The sequence below is a fragment of the Triticum aestivum genome, chromosome 4D (genome assembly GCF_018294505.1).
Source record: "Triticum aestivum cultivar Chinese Spring chromosome 4D, IWGSC CS RefSeq v2.1, whole genome shotgun sequence".
NCBI classification, from domain to species: Eukaryota; Viridiplantae; Streptophyta; class Magnoliopsida; order Poales; family Poaceae; genus Triticum; species Triticum aestivum.
Window position 1 is genome coordinate 83200030 of NC_057805.1, and position 18951 is coordinate 83218980.

An 18951-nucleotide genomic window follows, 5' to 3' on the forward strand; every position below is an offset into this window, starting at 1 on the left:
GGGGAGACGTTTGGTGGCGTTGGATAGGCGGGGGAGGGTCCGGTTGCGACGCATGGCACCGAGCTCGGCGGCGGCCGAACTGGCCGGAGACTAGGAAGGAAGCCCTTCCCCATCGATTGCTGGCTGCGGGAGTACTATGGGGGTGTCCTGGGGTTGCCTGAGTGCTCAGAGGAGCTCGGGGCCTCCTTATATAGGCGCGACGGGGCTGGCTCCGCGGTGGTGGATAAGAACGACGGCGAGTCGCCGTTCTGTAGCTGCAGGGCGTCGTGGCGGCGACGAGCGCGAGCCGACGAGCATGTGGATAGGATCGGGCTGTTCCCAGGGGGCAGCTGGCGCGCGCGGGTGGCTTGGGCCGCGCCGTCCATGGCAGAGCCCGCTGCCGACGCCGGCGTGCCGCCAAGGAAGCTCTGACGGCGGCGCTGTAGGGCGCCAGGGAGGCTTGGAGGTTTCTGACGAGTGGGCGAGTGCATGGCGCGGCTCTGCAGGCGAGCAAGGGCCAGGGGTGTGACGCGGCGACCCGTGCGCACGCACGTGCAAAACGCGTGCTCTGGCCGCGCCCAGAGCACGCACACCAGGTGTTCGACGAAAAGCCAGCGCGCTCTAGAGAGCTTGGGTGATGCGGGTAGTCAACAGGCCAGGGTTAGGGATAGCTAGGAGGTTTGTGGACATGCTGGATGGGTCAGGGGCTCAAGTCCACAATGCAAACTAGAAGACCTGCCAAAACTGTTCCTGCACACAGGGTGTTCTACAGAATGCCATGGGCATCTAGGCAACTCTTGGGGTGGCCAAACTCTCCAGATCCTAGTCTCTTTAGGAGCTCAAGAAGGTGGTAAGGTTAGTTTGGCAAAAACAGGAACTTGTTAGTGCAAGTTTTGAGAAAATCAGTTTTGGGCAGAAACTAAAGGCTATCATTGCATGCACTAAACATACTCCAATGGGTCCAATCTCCTGGACTTAAGTGTTTGGTAGGGAGGACTATAAGTAGGGAAAAAGCTGATGGGTACTAGAGCAAAATAAAATGGGGTTGCAGTACAAATCACCAAACTGGACCAGAATGGAAATGAAGATGTTTCACTCAAATCTTTCATAGAACAACACTGGGTTTTTGCATGAAGTTGCATTATGAGCATCTACTGACATCTCCAAACCCTTGGAAGAATTTTTAGAAGAATATTTAAATAGGTTGTAGTGCAAAAATACCTACTGGACCAGATTTGAAAAAATTGATGTAGAGCTCAAATCTCCAATAACCCAAAGATATTTTTGCATAAAAGTGATGTGGAAGCCTCACATGACCTCCCCAAATTTTGGTGAAAATTTTAAATGTATTTATCAAAAGGTTGCAGTGAAAAAGGGGCTCCAAATTTATGAAAGATCATTTTAAAAGAATCAAGCTCATGAAAAACAATTATGCAAATAAATCCACTGATAAAGAATTGTTTTTATAAAGAGTGCATACAAGTCCAATAATACTTTTGAAGAGTTTCCACTAAAGGTAAAAACCCACGATATTAAAGAGAAGAGGGGTTCTGAAATCAAAGGAGAAATCCAGAAAAATAAAAATTTAATTTCCTGGCAAAATTTTAATTAATAAAACAAGGTCAAATTTTTGGGGTGTTACAACACTACCCCCCTTAAGAAAAATCTCGTCCTCGAGATTTGCTAAGGGTTGTTTTTTTTAAATAATACTCCCATTAGTTGAAACCAAGAGTTTGCTCATAGCACGAATTTAGGGTACAAACATAAGCTGCAACACACAAATAAACATAGCTATGATGTTTATAATGAAAATGGCAAAAGGACAGGGTCCTGAGAAAACGTCTTTGGTACTGGGGCGCACAAGCAGACATCCTTTAATAATGGTGATACAGGATCACACAATTACAAGGCGTAGAAAATAATAAGGCTCGTTACTACTCGAGTGACTTAGTCTACTCCGTTAATATCTAAGCGGGCTTGCCTAGTGGACGATGAAGCTTCTCCACGGGTTTCACCGTCGGGATTAGCCGGATGAGGTTGCGTGGCTGCTGGGTCGGGGTAGCGATGATGACCATCGCGGGGGTTGTTGGCCACAACCCCGTTGGAGTGTGTTCCCAAAAGGCAGCGAAGCACTTCTGGGGACATCAAAGTATTTTGGTCGATGGCTGGGGCAGACCTCAAGGGCTCGATTGGGTGTCCGAACAGCACGACTGGGTTGTCGGCGTCGGGCTCCACTTCTCCTCTCGCCGAGGCTCGGCGAAACAGTTCTCCACGAGCTGCGATCAGATCAAGAGTGATTTGATCGAACAGCTCCTCTAGTGCACTTACATAGCGCACCAGATGCAATAGTGCAGGATCTGTCTCATGATCTCCGTTGGCAACCTGGGGTGGCCTACCATACCCGTTACGACTGGGGTAGTAGTAGAACGAGCGACAGTTAACTCTGGGCGACAAGTGCCGGAGTTGAACTATAGCTTCTCGAGCTGCCAGTTGGATGGCTTGTGGCTCAAAGGAAGTGGTCCTTCCAGTGAACCTGTAGGGGCGTTCTGGCGATAGACCCCTACCATAAATGTGTACAGTGGCCCAGAACTGACGGCTCTCACCGCCCATGAGTTCTTGGTACACAACATATTCTGGGGGCTCTCCTAATGCATAGGCACGGCGAGTGAGGTTTGCGAGCACGGTCACAAAACCTCCAAGGTTGGTTGATGTGGTCTCATTGTGAACAATGGGGCCAGGCATCGTGACTTGGCTTGGGAAAGAGGCTGTGCTGTGCTGGGTTGAGGCTAGCGTGCCCTTTTTATAGAAAAAGGGGCGGAGTCTTCCTTCGCACGCTTGCGAATGAGACAAGTTAGGTGTCGGTCACTGGCGCGTGATCGACAGGCTAAGCTGATAGGTTGGGCACCGACTGCCAAAAGCGTCGGGGTCACTGTGTGGCTATCTTACACGAGAAGCTTGGCCGGGGTTAGGTTAAGGTCTGGTGGGTTGGTTAACCTAGGTTTATTGCCCTGGCTAAGATAGGGTTAGCCAATGGTCAGCCTGGTTCTGATACCAAGTCTGTCAGGACCGGATTTTTGGGATATTAATTCTCCAGAAAATGGCCCTTGTGCTCACCAGCCCCAGGATTACTGTTAGCTGATGAGGCACCAACTTGATACAAGAAATTCCAAGCAAGTACAAAATATGTAGTACAAGACCATTGTGGCCTATGAGTACAACACTTGGTTTCTAGTGGTTGATGGCGGAAGCGGTTTGGGGTTCATCTGCGTCTATGGGACTCCATTTCCCACAAGAACAGCTGACCAGGATAACTCCTATCTTCGCGAGGCTGCTATCACCTTTACATGGGTTCCGGGGCTGTCGTCGTAACGCTCTTCTCCACGCAAGAAATCTGGCCAAGACAATAGCCAGGGACAAGCCAGTGAGTATGTTTGAATGTACTCGCAAACATTTAGAACATGGCTATAATATAACAAGGGGTAATCATGCTCCGAAAATATTCTATGACCATAACGTTAGTCACGAGATAAACAAAATTCATGATGCACACATGCAAGTTATTCATGTAAAATGCATTACGGGAGTAGACATAGAATGCATCGATCGAGTGTCTGAAGCGACGCCTCGAAAGGAAAAAAATCATGCCTCAGTCGGGCGTCTGAGCGACACCACATAAAGGGCTTATAAATAAAAGAAATAACAAGCATGCCACAGTCGGGCGTCTATGCGACACCACATAAAGGGCTTATAAATAAAAGAAATAACAAGCATGCCACAGTCGGGCGTCTATGCGACACCACATAAAGGGCTTATAAATAAAAGAAATAACAAGCATGCCACAGTCGGGCGTCTATGCGACACCACATAAAGGGCTTATAAATAAAAGAAATAACAAGCATGCCACAGTCGGGCGTCTATGCGACACCACATAAAGGGCTTATAAATAAAAGAAATAACAAGCATGCCACAGTCGGGCGTCTATGCGACACCACATAAAGGACTTATAAATAAAAGAAATAACAAGCATGCCACAGTCGGGCGTCTATGCGACACCACATAAAGGGCTTATAAAGGATAATTAAATAACAAGCATGCCGCAGTCGGGCGTCTGAGCGACACCACATAAAGGGCTTATAAAGGATAATCACAGTGAATATCCAGGAGGTAGAACCGTCCCAGGGATACTCAATAATTCAAATAATGCAAATGGTTAGTCCATAATAATAGTAATCATAATCGTCACATGTCACAAGTCATAATCCAAGTTCTGGTTTAACAGTTTTTCCTCCGAAGACCGACACTAAGACCGACACTTGACCCATCCCAAACTGTAGTCCTTAACCATGGACACGGCTATTCGAATAGAGGTATAATCTCTGCAGAGGGTGTACTCTTTACCCACGGGTAACGGATTTCTTTAGTCCGTCGGCACTAATTCCGTCTACGGTCTTTTAATTGAAAACACGCCTGACCTGCACACACCAGCTTAACTTACCGGTGTCTGGAATCACCCACGACACCTGTCAAGCGAAACTCTAAGTGGGGAGGCTACAACCTCGACGTAGCATGGGATCACAAAATTTATACCGCGCGCAAACTAGGGGAGCTACCCCTTCGGTTACAACCGAAACACCCATGCCCCCGGACCGGATGACTGGCTTTAATCCATGGCCATGGGACCCTCATCACGGCCTCTCTGTACGGTGTGTGCTAGAAAGGGGTTGACAACTTACTGAACCGTACCCTACCTATGGCAGGGACAAGTGGTAGTACGAAGCAAGTGTGGGGGTTACTGGACAAGACTCGATCTAAGGCCGACTCAGGAGGTTCAAGTGTTCCCTGCATGATTAGCATAACAAAAATATTTCCAATAACAGATAAGCTTAACACTCATCAAGCTCCACCATGCCATACCGGACATACTCGTCTCAACGAGGGACTAGGGACAAGCTCGCGTCTACCCAAGACCGCGACTTTCCCGACTTCCTTCCGGCATGCATGAGAAGCTTACGAGGACGATCACTATCACCAGCATATCCATTTATAACAGCAAGGAAAACTCCATTTTTCACTCATGCGTATGATCTTACCGTCACATAAAATAGCGTATGCTCCAAGTCAAGGTGATGTTGTAACCGTATCAACAACATCCAAAAATATTAAGCCAGGGTTCAGAATTCTTGCCTTCAAGTGTATGCATGTGGGGGTGCACTTTTTTAAGGTTGCCTTTTCTCCAAAATCCTATTTTGAGAAATATTCAAATAACACACATTTCAAATACAGTACAAAAAGTTGTCCCAAATATTTTTGAAATAAATCTTAAAATAAACTAGATGAAATTTGAGAGAGGTAGGAAAAAGAATCAACTCATTTGGAGTTTTATTTTAAAAGATATAGCCAGTCAAAGATCAGTCAAAGTTCTGTTTTTAATAAAATCAGAAAAAGAAAACGCTTCGGGGAGAATACGCTTTCGAAGCAGAGGAGACGTACTCGGGATTTTGCGCCATCACTTAACCAGAGTGGATGGGCGCGCGGGTCGCTGACAGTGGGTCCAGGGGGCCCACTGGTCAGGTTTGACTGGTCTTCCCTCCCTCCTCTCTCTCTGCCCGAACGGTGGCGGGCCTCCGGCGATCACTGTCGATGAACGGCGGCTCTTCGAGGGCACCTGAGGGCAGGGATGGACCCGCCAGACCTGGGCGGTCCTCCCGGTGGTCGTTGGGCAGGTGGGGACGGAGGAAGTCACCGGCGGCGAGCTCCGCGGCGGACGGTGGTTCGGGAGCAAAGAGGGCTTCGGGCTATGGTGGTCCTTGGTCGAGGCTGAGGCGCTAGGCAGCTCCGCAAGACTGTGGGGAGACGTTTGGTGGCGTTGGATAGGCGGGGGAGGGTCCGGTTGCGATGCACGGCACCGGAGCTCGGCGGCGGCCGAACTGGCCGGAGACTAGGAAGGAAGCCCTTCCCCATCGATTGTTGCCTGCGGGAGTACTATGGGGGTGTCCTGGGGTTGCCTGAGTGCTCGGAGGAGCTCGGGGCCTCCTTATATAGGCGCGACGGGGCTGGCTCCGCGGTGGTGGATAAGAACGACGGCGAGTCACCGTTCTGTAGCTGCAGGGCGTCGTGGCGGCGACGAGCGCGTGCCGACGAGCATGTGGATAGGCTCGGGCTGTTCCCAGGGGGCAGCTGGCGCGCGCGGGTGGCTTGGGCGGCGCCGTCCATGGCAGAGACCGCTGCTGACGCCGGCGTGCCGCCAAGGAAGCTCTGACGGCGGCGTTGTAGGGCGCCAGGGAGGCTTGGAGGTTTCTGGCGAGTGGGCGAGTGCATGGCGCGGCTCTGCAGGCGAGCAAGGGCCAGGGGTGCGACGCGGCGACCCGTGCGCACGCACGTGCAAAACGCGCGCTCTGGCTGCGCCCAGAGCACGCACACCAGGTGTTCGACGAAAAGCCAGCGCGCTCTAGAGAGCTTGGGTTATGCGGGTAGTCAACAGGCCAGGGTTAGGGATAGCTAGGAGGTTAGTGGACATGCTGGATGGGTCAGGGGCTCAAGTCCACAATGCAAACTAGAAGACCTGCCAAAACTGTTCCTGCACACAGGGTGTTCGACAGAATGCCATGGGAATCTAGGCAACTCTTGGGGTGGCCAAACTCTCCAGATCCTAGTCTCTTTAGGAGCTCAAGAAGGTGGTAAGGTTAGTTTAGCAAAAACAGGAACTTGTTAGTGCAAGTTTTGAGAAAATCAGTTTTGGGCAGAAACTAAAGGCTATCATTGCATGCACTAAACATACTCCAATGGGTCCAATCTCCTGGACTTAAGTGTTTGGTAGAGAGGACTATAAGTAGGGAAAAAGCTCATGGTACTAGAGCAAAATAAAATGGGGTTGCAGTACAAATCACCAAACTGGACCAGAATGGAAATGAAGATGTTTCACTCAAATCTTTCATAGAACAACACTGGGTTTTTGCATGAAGTTGCATTATGAGCATCTACTGACATCTCCAAACCCTTGGAAGAATTTTTAGAAGAATATTTAAATAGGTTGTAGTGCAAAAATACCTACTGGACCAGATTTGAAAAAAAATTGATGTAGAGCTCAAAATCTCCAATAACCCAAAGATATTTTTGCATAAAAGTGATGTGGAAGCCTCACATGACCTCCCCAAATTTTGGTGAAAATTTTAAATGTATTTATCAAAAGGTTGCAGTGAAAAAGGGGCTCCAAATTTATGAAAGATCATTTTAAAAGAATCAAGCTCATGAAAAACAATTATGCAAATAAATCCACTGATAAAGAATTGTTTTTATAAAGAGGGCATACAAGTCCAATAATACTTTTGAAGAGTTTCCACTAAAGGTAAAAACCCACGATATTAAAGAGAAGAGGGGTTCTGAAATCAAAGGAGAAATCCAGAAAAATAAAAATTTAATTTCCTGGCAAAATTTTAATTAATAAAACAAGGTCAAATTTTTGGGGTGTTACACATGGCCCTTGGGCACCGCGTTTGACGGGTTGAACCCCATGTAATGGCAACACATGCTGTAAAACATGTATGTTGGGAAACTGCTCGACACCCTAAATGGGGTGTAGCTATCTCATATATATAGAGGTACCGAAAGGTACAATACAAGGTGTATACAGAATCTATGTATATACAGTCTAACACCCTCCCTCAATCTTAACTATGGCCTGAAGTACAAAGTAAGTTAAGATTGCGCCTACAACCTACAAACTCTGGTTGTGGAAGAGGCTTCGTGAAGATGTCAGCAAGTTGATCTTTTGAGGAGATGAACTTGATACAGAGTAGCTTCTGTGCAGTGCGTTCCCGAACAAAGTGACAGTCAACCTCGATGTGTTTCGTTCGAGCATGGAACACTGGATTAGATGAAAGGTATGTAGCACCGATGTTGTCACACCAAAGAACTGGAGGTTGACCTGGAGAGACCAACTCTCTCAATAAGGACTGTACCCATATGATCTCAGTAGTCGCATCAGCAACTGCCTTATACTCAGCCTCAGTACTGCTGCGAGATACTATAGCTTGCTTGCGAACATTCCAGGCGATCAAGTTAGGACCAAAGAATACTGCATAGCCCCCCGTGGATCACCTATCATCAAGACTACCAGCCCAATCCGCGTCTGAAAAGGCCGAGAGCTCACAAGATGGGGCAGGTTGAAGAAGCAAACCATACGAGGCAGTGAGACAGATATAACGCAGTATACGCTTCACAACTGACCAATGAGATGTCCTGGGCGCATGAAGATACTGACACACACGGTTGACTGCATAAGAGACATCTGGTCTGGTGATAGTGAGGTATTGCAGACCACCAACGAGACTGCGGTACTCAGTAGCATCAGCAGGTGAAAGAGGATCTCCATCAAGAGCAGACAGCCGATCAGTCACAGACATCGGAGTGATAGCGTGTTTGCATTTCAGCATTCCAGCATGATGCAACAAGTCCAAAGAATACTTCTTCTGAGTAAGAGTCAATCCAGCAAAAGACCGTGAGACCTCCAAACCAAGGAAGTAGTGCAGAGCACCTAAATCCTTGACAGCAAAATCACCGATCAATGCAGTCACAAGACGATCAGCAGCAGCATCTGAGGAACTGACAAGGATGATATCATCAACATAAACCAGTAGGTAGATCGTAAACTCATGACGCTGAAGGAGAAACAGGGACGTGTCAGCAGTGGAGGGAATAAACCCAAGATCCCGGAGAACAGAGACGAGGCGCGCATGCCACACACGAGGAGCCTGTTTAAGTCCATACAGTGCCTTAACAAGACGACAGAGATGACGAGGACGGGCAGGATCAACAAAACTTGGGGGCTGACACATATAAACCTCCTCCTCCATGATTCCATGTAGGAAAGCATTCTGCACATTGAGCTGACGAAGAAAACACCCTCGAGTAACAGCAAGAGACAGCAGCAAACGAATGGTAGTAGGCTTGATAACTGGACTGAACGTGTCTTCGTAATCAAGACCATACCTCTGTTTGAAGCCCTTGGCAACTAGTCGTGCCTTGTAGCATTCAATAGAACCGTCGGCGTGTTTCTTAACTTTAAAGACCCACTTGGAATCAATGACGTTGACACCAGAAACTGGAGGAACAAGATGCCAAGTATCATTCTTCAGTAAAGCCTGAAATTCTTGTTCCATCACAGCGCGCCAGTGAGGAATGCCCAGTGCAGCCTCAAAGTGACGAGGCTCGGCCATGGGATCAGCAACAGCATGAGCCATGCAAGCACCAAGCCACGTAACAGTCTCGTCTTTGCGTTCCTTCGGACGAAAAATGCCAAACTGGCTGCGTGTGCGCGGACGAAGAGCAACCGCGGCAGGCGGCGCCGGCAACGCTGAGCTCGACTCAGGCAATAGAGGCAAGGCCGAGCCTGGTGCAGTTGACACAGAAGCCGGCGAGCTTGTGCCAGAGACCCCTGGCGTCAGGGAGGCGGGCGGCGTCCGGCCCGGTGAGACCTGCCCACTGGGAGTCGAGGCGGGGCTGGCCAGATCAGGCGCCGGTGCAAGCGAAATGGCCACTGGGCCGGGCGAGGTGGCTACCAGGCCAGGGAAAGCGGCCACCGGGCCGAGCGAGGCCGGCGCCCGCGGGGCAGCTGCAGGTGAAACCTCCACGGGCGTGACAGCAGTGGGCTGACGGGCGCAACCCGTCATGCATGGCTCATGCACGGGATCAACGTCCCGAACCTGAGCGTCGTTCGTCGCCTGATCATCGAGGAGCTCAAGGCGAGCGCCGCGTCCGATACCTGCAGCATGATTAGGAAGCAGCGCAGGAGCATATGCAACATGCACAAATTGATCAGGCAAAGGTATAGCTGAGTGCACAGGTGGTGTAGGAGTGGTAGAGTTGTTCGGAAGTGCATGAAAAGGGAACACATTCTCATCAAACACGACGTCACGAGATATGTAAACACGATTGGTGGGAACATGCAGGCACTTGTACCCTTTATGGAGGGAACTATACCCAAGAAACACACACTTTTTAGACCGAAACTCTAGCTTACGCTTGTTATACGGACGCAGGTGAGGCCAACATGTACACCCAAACACTTTTAGGAACGTGTAGTCTGGGATTTCGTTGAGCAAGAGTTCAATCCGAGTTTTCATTTTCAGAAGTCGTGAGGGAAGCCTATTTATCAAGAAACTGGCTGTGGAAAAAGCATCACTCCAAAACTGAAATGGAACGGAGGCATGAGCTAGTCAGGTAAGGCCAGTTTCTACAAGATGACGATGCTTACCCCCCCCCCCCACCCCCAGTCGGTTTGAACATGAAGAATTTTCTGCTTAAGGAGACGCTCAACATGTGTTTGAAACTGAATGAAAACATCAAACACATCAGATTTACGCTTAATAAGATACAGCCAAGTAAACCGACTATAAGCATCAATAAAGCTGACATAATAATTGTGGCCACTAACGGAAGTTTGGGCATGACCCCATACATCAGAAAACACAAGCTCAAGAGGATGTTTCACAACACGACTAGACTCTGAAAAAGGAAGTTGGTGACTCTTGCCTTGCTGACAGGCATCACAGATAGTTTCAGCAATTTTATTGGACACAACTGGTAGTTCATGACGATGCAGCACGTGACGAACTATAGGAGCAGCAGGGTGACCAAGGCGCACATGCCAGTGCGTAGGCGACACACGAACACTGCTAAACGCCCAGGGACAAAACTGCATAGGAGGTGCGGGCGATGCGTCAAGTGCATACAGGCCATGGCGAAGACGACCGCTAAGCAGAACGACCCTCGTGTCTCGATCCTTGATGAAGAAACGAAAAGGATGAAACTCAGCAAGGACATTATTATCACGAGTAAGTTGAGGAATAGATAACAAACTACGCGTAGCAGATGGAACTCGAAGAACATTGGAAAGATGCAGTTTTTAAAAGTTGTGTGCAAGAAGTGAGGCCTGACCAACGTGTGAGATTGATACGTCTCCAACGTATCTATAATTTTTTATTGTTCCATGCTATTATATTATCCTTCTAGGATGTTTTATATGCATTTATATGCTATTTTATATGATTTTTGGGACTAACCTATTAACCTAGAGCCGAGTGCCAGTTTCTGTTTTTTCCTTGTTTTTGAGTATCGCAGAAAAGGAAAACCAAACGGAGTCCAATTGACCTGAAACTTCACGGAACTTATTTTTGGACCAGAAGAAGGCCATGGAGTAAAAGAGTTGGGCCAGAAGAGTCTCGGGCTGCCCACGAGGGTGGGGGGCGCGCCCACCCCCTGGGCGCGCCTCCCTACCTCGTGGACAGCCCGGAGACCCCCCTGACTTGCTCTCGACGCCAAAACCTCTTATATATACAGAAACCCCCAGAACATAACCTAGATTGGGAGTTCCGCCGCCGCAAGCCTCTGTAGCCACCGAAAACCAATCTAGACCCGTTCCGGCACCCTCCCGGAGGGGGGATCCATCACCGGTGGCCATCTTCATCATCCCGGCGTTCTCCATGACGAGGAGGGAGTAGTTCACCCTCGGGGCCGAGGGTATGTACCAGTAGCCATGTGTTTGACCTCTCTCTCTCTCGTGTTCTTGAGGTGGCACGATCTTGATGTATCGCGAGCTTTGCTATTATAGTTGGATCTTATGATGTTTCTCCCCCTCTACTCTCTTGTAATGGATTGAGTTTTCCCTTCAAAGTTATCTTATTGGATTGAATATTTAAGGATTTGAGAACACTTGATGTATGTCTTGCGTGGGATGCCCGTGGTGACAATGGGGTATTCTATTGATTCACTTGATTTATGTTTTGGTGATCAACTTGCGGGTTCAGTGACCTTGTGAACTTATGCATAGGGGTTGGCACACGTTTTCGTCTTGACTCTCTGGTAGAAACTTTGGGGCACTCTTTGAAGTTCTTTGTGTTGGTTGAATAGATGAATCTGAGATTGTGTGATGCATATCGTATAATCATACCCACGGATACTTGAGGTGACATTGGAGTATCTAGGTGACATTAGGGTTTTGGTTGATTTGTGTCTTAAGGTGTTATTCTAGTACGAACTCTATGATAGATCGAACGAAAAGAATAGCTTCGTTTTATTTTACTACGGACTCTTGAATAGATCGATCAGAAAGGATAACTTTGAGGTGGTTTCGTACCCTACCATAATCTCTTCGTTTGTTCTCTGCTATTAGTGACTTTGGAGTGACTCTTTGTTGCATGTTGAGGGATAGTTATATGATCCAATTATGTTATTATTGTTGAGAGAACTTGTAGTGAAAGTATGAACCCTAGGCCTTGTTTCAATGCATTGCAATACCGTTTATGCTCACTTTTGTCATTAATTACCTTGCTGTTTTTATATTTTTTCAGATTACAAAAACCTATATCTACCATCCATATTGCACTTGTATCACCATCTCTTCACCGAACTAGTGCACCTATACAATTTACCATTGTATTGGGTGTGTTGGGGACACAAGAGACTCTTTGTTATTTGGTTGCAGGGTTGTTTGAGAGAGACCATCTTCATCCTACGCCTCCCACGGATTGATAAACCTTAGGTCATCCACTTGAGGGAAATTTGCTACTGTCCTACAAACCTCTGCACTTGGAGGCCCAACAACGTCTATAAGAAGAAGGTTGTGTAGTAGACATCAGAGATGCGCATACCTGCTCCATTGGTGGTGTGCACCTGATCATGACCACAATATTGCTCCTGGGTGGAGAGCTTGCCCATCTCGCTGGTGAGGTGGTTGGTAGCTCCTGTGTCCATATACCACGTAGGATCGATGGAGTAGGACGGAGTGTGCCCGTGCTCATGACTCGTCACCGCAGCGGCAGCCTGCTTGTCAGTCCCTTTGCCGTTGTTGCCCAGACCAAGGAAATCTTGCTTGAAGCGTCGATGACAGCGAGAGGCAATATGGCGTTCAATGCCACACAGCTGGCAAGCCTGCTGAGCACCGCAGTAGGGACAGCAAGTGAGCGGGCGACTGCTGCCGGTAATGGATGGCGCGGCCCCCCGCAGAGCCTGCTATGGTGAGGACGTCGATTTGCCACCGGGCGGAGACAGCTTCCGAGGTTTGCCGCGGGTCGCGACATTGGCAGAAACGAAGCTCGGGCGGCACGACGCGCCTTGATGCGCTGTTCGCGGCCGAGGAGGCGCGCATAGAGCTCACGTGGCTGAAGTGGAGCGTCGCGACCATGGACGTTCTCAATGAGATTATCATAGTCATCATCAAGACCATTGAGGACGTGGGTGGTGAAGTCCTCGGGGCCAAGTGGCTGGCCGACGGAGGCCAATGTGTCGGCGAGACCGGTCATCTTGTTGAAGTTGTCTGTGATGCTAAGACTGTCAAGCTTGGTTTCCCTCAGCTCAGTGCGTATAGAATGAGCACGCGCTTGAGATTGAGAGGCGAAGCTGGTGTGAAGCGCCGTCCATGCATCCCGAGATGTCGCGGCAAAGATGACCAGCGACGAAACGCTCAGATTGAGCAAAGACTGGATGGCGGAGAGGATTGCCTGATCCTGGGCCACCCACATGTGATATGCCGGATGATACGGCGGCGGGCACGGGATGGAGCCGTCAACGTATCCCTCCAAGTAGCGGCTCCTGAGGAGAGGCAGCACCTGAGCACGCCACGACAAGTAGTTGTCCGACGTAAGCTTCACCGGAAGAAGGTGCGAGAAGTAAAACGGCGACGGCGCCACAGCATGATCAGCGTGAGCCTGCGCCGGGGGCGCGTAGAGGCCCATCGATGGGGCCGTCTTCGGGTGAGCAGCGATCACCGGGGAGGTGCCATGGCCAGGCACGACACCATTGTACGGCGAGGATGGGTAGGCGCCATGAGGAGCAGCAGTTAGGGCACTGCGGGTAGAGGCGATTGGGGCCCCAGGAGGCGCCGTAGGCTCGGCCCCGTAGGGCAGCGAAGGCGGCGGCGCCGCGTAGGGTTGCGGCGGCGGCGCCGCGTAGGGTTGTGGGGGCGGCGCACCATAGGGAGGCAGCGGCCAGGCAAACGGCGGCGGTGGCATGGCACCATACGCCGAGGCAGGGGCACCATACAGCGGTGCGGGGACGCCATACGGCGGCGGGGCATCGTAGATCGGTGCAGGTGGGGCGCCGTACGCGGGCGGAGGACCGCGGTAGGGCGTCGGTGCAGCAACGTCGGTCGAGGAGGACGGACCACCGAAGGAGACCGACGGAGGCAGATCGCCCGGTGCGCCCGATCCGATCGGGGAGCCAGGAGGGGCACCAACAGGGGACTGGGCTTGCCACTAAGCCGCGGCAAGGGGCCGAGAGGCGAGGAAGGGCGACGAACGGGCGATGGCAGGAGCCGGCGCAGCGATGGCGACGGCAGGAGCCGGCGCAACGGCGGCGGCGGGGGCAGCGGAAGGCATCGTAACATAATCTGATACCATGTAAAACATGTATGTTGGGAAACTGCTCGACACCCTAAACGGGGTGTGACTATCTCATATATATAGAGGTGCCAAAAGGTACAATACAAGGTGTATATAGAATCTACGTATATAGTCTAACACAGGCGAGGTGCAGCGGCGCGTGCATGGGCCTAGGATGCCACGTTAAACACCCACATACGACAAATGTATACATGTATAGAGGGCGCATATCTGCGTGCTCCACGGCTACTTGGGTCGACGACTTTTTTAATAGAAAACCATCCTATCATTTGTTATGAAGGGGTATGGGCAGATATGGTATATCGATGTATTTAGCAGGGTTGTATTGAAAAAGAAGTGTTATATGCGACCTTTGTTGACAATCATTTTTTATGGTAATCTACCTTGTGAATTATTATCCTTATTTTTCACAATTGTTAAATTATCCACTATTTGTGAGCCTATTTTGTTATCATTCTTCCCTCTTGCTCATCGCCTTATACTGAGTGAAATATAAGGACAAAGATAGGGATTGAAGGCTGACTGACATTTACTAAAATGGGAGAACTTTAAAATGTTTTTCATTGGACTCGGTTCAACTAGTCCTCAAGGTACGCCATATACACTGATACTTCCTCCGTCCGAAAATACTTTCATCAAAATGGATAAAAAGATATGTATCTAAAACCAATATATATCTAGATACATCACATTTTATTTATTTTGATAATAAGTATTTCCGGACGGAGGGAGTAGTAGATAACAGTAGCTCCAGAAGTAAGATTAGACCACAAGCCGGTAGCCGAGCTCTACTTGATTTTATTTGTAACGAAAATAGATAGCTTCATTCGTACCCTAGCCATATATAGCTAGTTACAGTCACAGGAGGCGGACGCGACTGTCATCGGGTAGGGAAAGGAGTTGCCGTACTGGAACGACACAGGGAAGCTGGGCTCGATGGACCCGCCGCCATTGACGAGGCAGTCGTTGAAACCGAGGCGGCGGAACTTGTCTGGGTCGATGACGTCATTTGAGGCGAAGTCGCCGCATGCGATGTGGACGTCGCACACGGCGCAGTCGATGCAGGTGTTGGTGATCTCGACGCTGTAGGTCGGCATGCCGCCGGCCATGCTCGGCGCGTTGTTCTGAAAAACCTCCAGGAGGTCCTTCGAGCACTCCTCCAGCTCCAACGGCTCCGCCGAGTGGCCTCCGCCGCCGCTCGATGACATGGAAGATGCATTGACGCTGACCAACATCTTGCGGAACTGCGGCGAGGAAGATGCTGAAACTAGCAGAAGCAAAACAAGTGAGCAAAAGATGAAGAAGTAGTATGCATTTAGATCCATGATTACAAAACAAGTGTGCAAAAGATGAAGAATCAGTAAGCATTTAGATCCATGATTACGTACAAACTACATTAACTACCTTCACTGCAAGCTTGGAGCAGGAGCATGGTGACAACGACCACGGCCGCAGCTCTTGAACGACTCCGAAAGCATGCCATGGCGCCTTCCTGTTCTAGCCCCGAGGCTGATCTAATTCTCTCTTCACAGCCCTGTGTGGACGGAGTACCTTGACGTAGAATCCACCGGGCGTGGGTACTTATACTAGCAAGTTCTCTTGAAAAACTAAACGCCGGCGCGACAAAGATACTCGCACTACTACGTAGCGCCATAATTGACTCGTGGCTTGGGAAACGAAGCTATATATGGCTAGGCTGCTGCTTTGGGTTGAACACCGTGATTAAGGAAGAGAGAGGAGGTCGTTGTGTATCAGCTAGAATACGGCTCTTAGCTGATAGCGTCTGACCCCTGCTGAGGTTAATTTGGTGAAAGCTATGTTTATATGGTGTAATGTTTGAAATTGGAGTCCTTTGCTAAGTGGGTACAAATGCATGAAAGATCTAAGCCTTCAGTTACTCGTAAGTTTTTCGTCACCTCTTTAGACATATAACATTCTTTCACTGCAAAAGTATTTAATAATCGAGCGTACAACTTCTTCTTTAGTTGCTACTTTTTCTTTCACTAGTTTGTTATGGACGCTGATTTTTCCCTTACCAGTCTGTTATATAATTTCAGGCCGATGTATACTCATTCACCCGATGATGAGACTGACACCACAAGCAGCATGGATCCAGCTGATGTGTACACGCTGGATGAATTCCTCGCCGAGGAGGACATGCTAGCTCCTCGAGACGTGCGTACGGCCAGCCAATGCATGCGTTGCGCCGGCGCCGCCAAGTTAATAACCGAGACATGCGTGCGCTACGGCCAACCAATGCATGCATTGCGGCGGCGCCGGCCATTTCAACGGCCGGTCTCTCATGCATGCGCGGGAGACTTGATTGATGGCTGTTGGTTGGTGGCCTCGATCTCCACGTTCACGATGCACTAGCTACACGTCCCCCTCTTGACATCGTTTCAGCTAGACTGCATAGTGCATACGTGCATAGTAGTAGTAGTGCGAGGGCATGCATGAACGTATTTCATCGTTACGTTACTTGTCATGTTTGAGACTTTGAGTACAACGCATGCACCTATTTTAAATGTGGAATGGGTCTTCCCATAAAATAAATCAGGGCGTGAAATTGTGTACTATACTAGTACAAGTATATGAAATTGCGTAGATTTGGCCTTCCTCAGATGAAGATGCTCGCTTTCTCTGTTTGTTCACTTGCCATTGTTCTAGCAAAGCCCAACAATGGTACAGGACAAAAGACATGTTTTTTGGATTCCTATGCTTGTACATGCCATTTGCGCAGCCAAGCTGTTAAGTTTAAAATTTCACAATAGAAACCTGAATGTAAGCTATTCATAGAAAATTTTGAGCAAGAAATACTCACCATCATGCCCTATGTCATTTCACTGGGTTTGGCATGTTCTACATTAGCAACACAACCAGCCCAATGACTGCAAGATTCCTGAATGAAGGCCCATCGACCACTGGGTGACTTAATCGAGCGTTGAGCTGAAACAGACACATTGCGATGATACTGATCAACAATGCGCCTCCAGTGGGTCTCTATACTTTGATCGGTCCCTCATATCGGATCAAGGCTTACACTCTGACATGCCATGACCAACGCTTTAACTTCCTCCGAGGAGAAACTGCTCCCCCTCTTGTTTGTTTTCGAAGCAAAATCATCATCATCAAATTGAGTGGACAAAGACATGTCATCTATGCCTACCGCCTCGTTCATCATCTCCATATATGATTTGCTGACTACATTGCCGTAATTAAGAAAGTAATGAGATATATAAATTTTCATGTAAAATTAATGTATGTTGTACAAATTAAACAAATGAAAACCAAACCTTTTTTCACCTTTTTCATTTCATCATACGCCTCATTGGTGTAGTACATGTCAAAGTTGTCATCGTCCTTAGGGAAGGTTGGTGGAATCTGCATGAAGTTCTCCTGTGAGGTCGGGCTGGTGGCGGAGGTGTTGTTTAAGGAAATATGCCATAGAGACAATTATAAATGTTATTATTTATTTCCATGTTTGTAATTGAGTTTATGTTTCGTGCTACAATTGCAGTGGTTCTCGAGTTTGTATATCCAAGAGGCTCAGAAGGAAACTCATGCGCATGTGTGCAATAATAAACGGTAAAATAGATTCCTAGTCTCGCTTCAAAGACTAGCTAAGTGTTGCATGATGGTTTCGTCTTTCTGATCATGGGCATGAGTTAGTGTAACAAAGGGTGCCAACAACTTTGAGGACACTATGCTAGAAGAACACTTGTGTTGAACAAACCCAATTGGGTGTTATACTATGAGATGCTTTCATCACAAGTTAATGGTAAATAACACAATAAAGTTAACGCTTGCATAATTCCTTAGTCCATGAGAGTATCGGGTACCTTCATGCCTGACGGTACACTTTGGGGTTCGTCAAACATCACGCATAACACGGTGACCATAACGACAACTTACGGGTACATCGAAAAAGTATGACAGGGTACTTGATAGCTCAAGACTGGGATTTACTCCTCGAACAATGGAGGGATATTCTTTGGGCCCTCTCGGTGTGACGGTATCCATCATTGTCTAGCCAGACACAGGGTGATTTGATCACGGAGATACCGAAACATGGGAACGAGAAAAAAAACAGGTAACGAGAAAAATGACATAGTGAACAAGTAGTTGATTCACGGGGATGCTGACAAATCTCACCTTGGGTTTTGTAACATATCACGGAGCAAAAGGAATAGCACATGGTAATTAACTTCAGGATTACTCGTATATCATGCATGTGGGTATATGGGTCAATACCAGTATCCATGATTCCGCAATTGATCATTGATCAGAAGGATTCTAGTCATGTCTATACTTCACCGAACCTACAGGGTCACACACTTAAGGACATCGATCTACTGAGTACTAGGTGGTTAGGAGTTTGAGAGAAAGTTTCGATGACGTCGAAATTGTTTCAGAGAAAACCAAAAAATCCAGAGACCCAAAAAAGTTTCAAAATGCATCCAAAAATATTGGGAGGGATCCGGATCCTCCCGGATTTTTTCAGATGGCGCCAAGGAGCTGCCACTTGGCTTGGCTCAAGTGAGGCAGCCCCACATGTGGTGGCCATAGAATGGGAGGG

The 18951-nt window shown here is 48.6% G+C and overlaps 1 protein-coding gene across 2 annotated transcripts; it reads right to left on the reverse strand.

Annotated features, from left to right (window-relative positions):
* Positions 1-15109: 15109 nt before the first annotated feature.
* Positions 15110-15915, reverse strand: LOC123099690 (TPD1 protein homolog 1B-like). 2 transcript variants are annotated; one of them, XM_044521801.1, is made up of 2 exons: positions 15780-15915; positions 15110-15636 (listed from the first exon to the last, which is right to left on the reverse strand). In XM_044521801.1, exons 1-2 carry the CDS (start codon positions 15856-15858, stop codon positions 15224-15226), a joined length of 492 nt encoding a protein of 163 aa, XP_044377736.1. In that variant the 5' UTR covers positions 15859-15915; the 3' UTR covers positions 15110-15223. The 2 variants fall into 2 exon arrangements, with proteins under 2 accessions (XP_044377736.1, XP_044377735.1); XM_044521800.1 differs by having other exon boundaries at positions 15110-15642; positions 15780-15908.
* Between the last annotated feature and the right edge of the window lie 3036 nt (positions 15916-18951).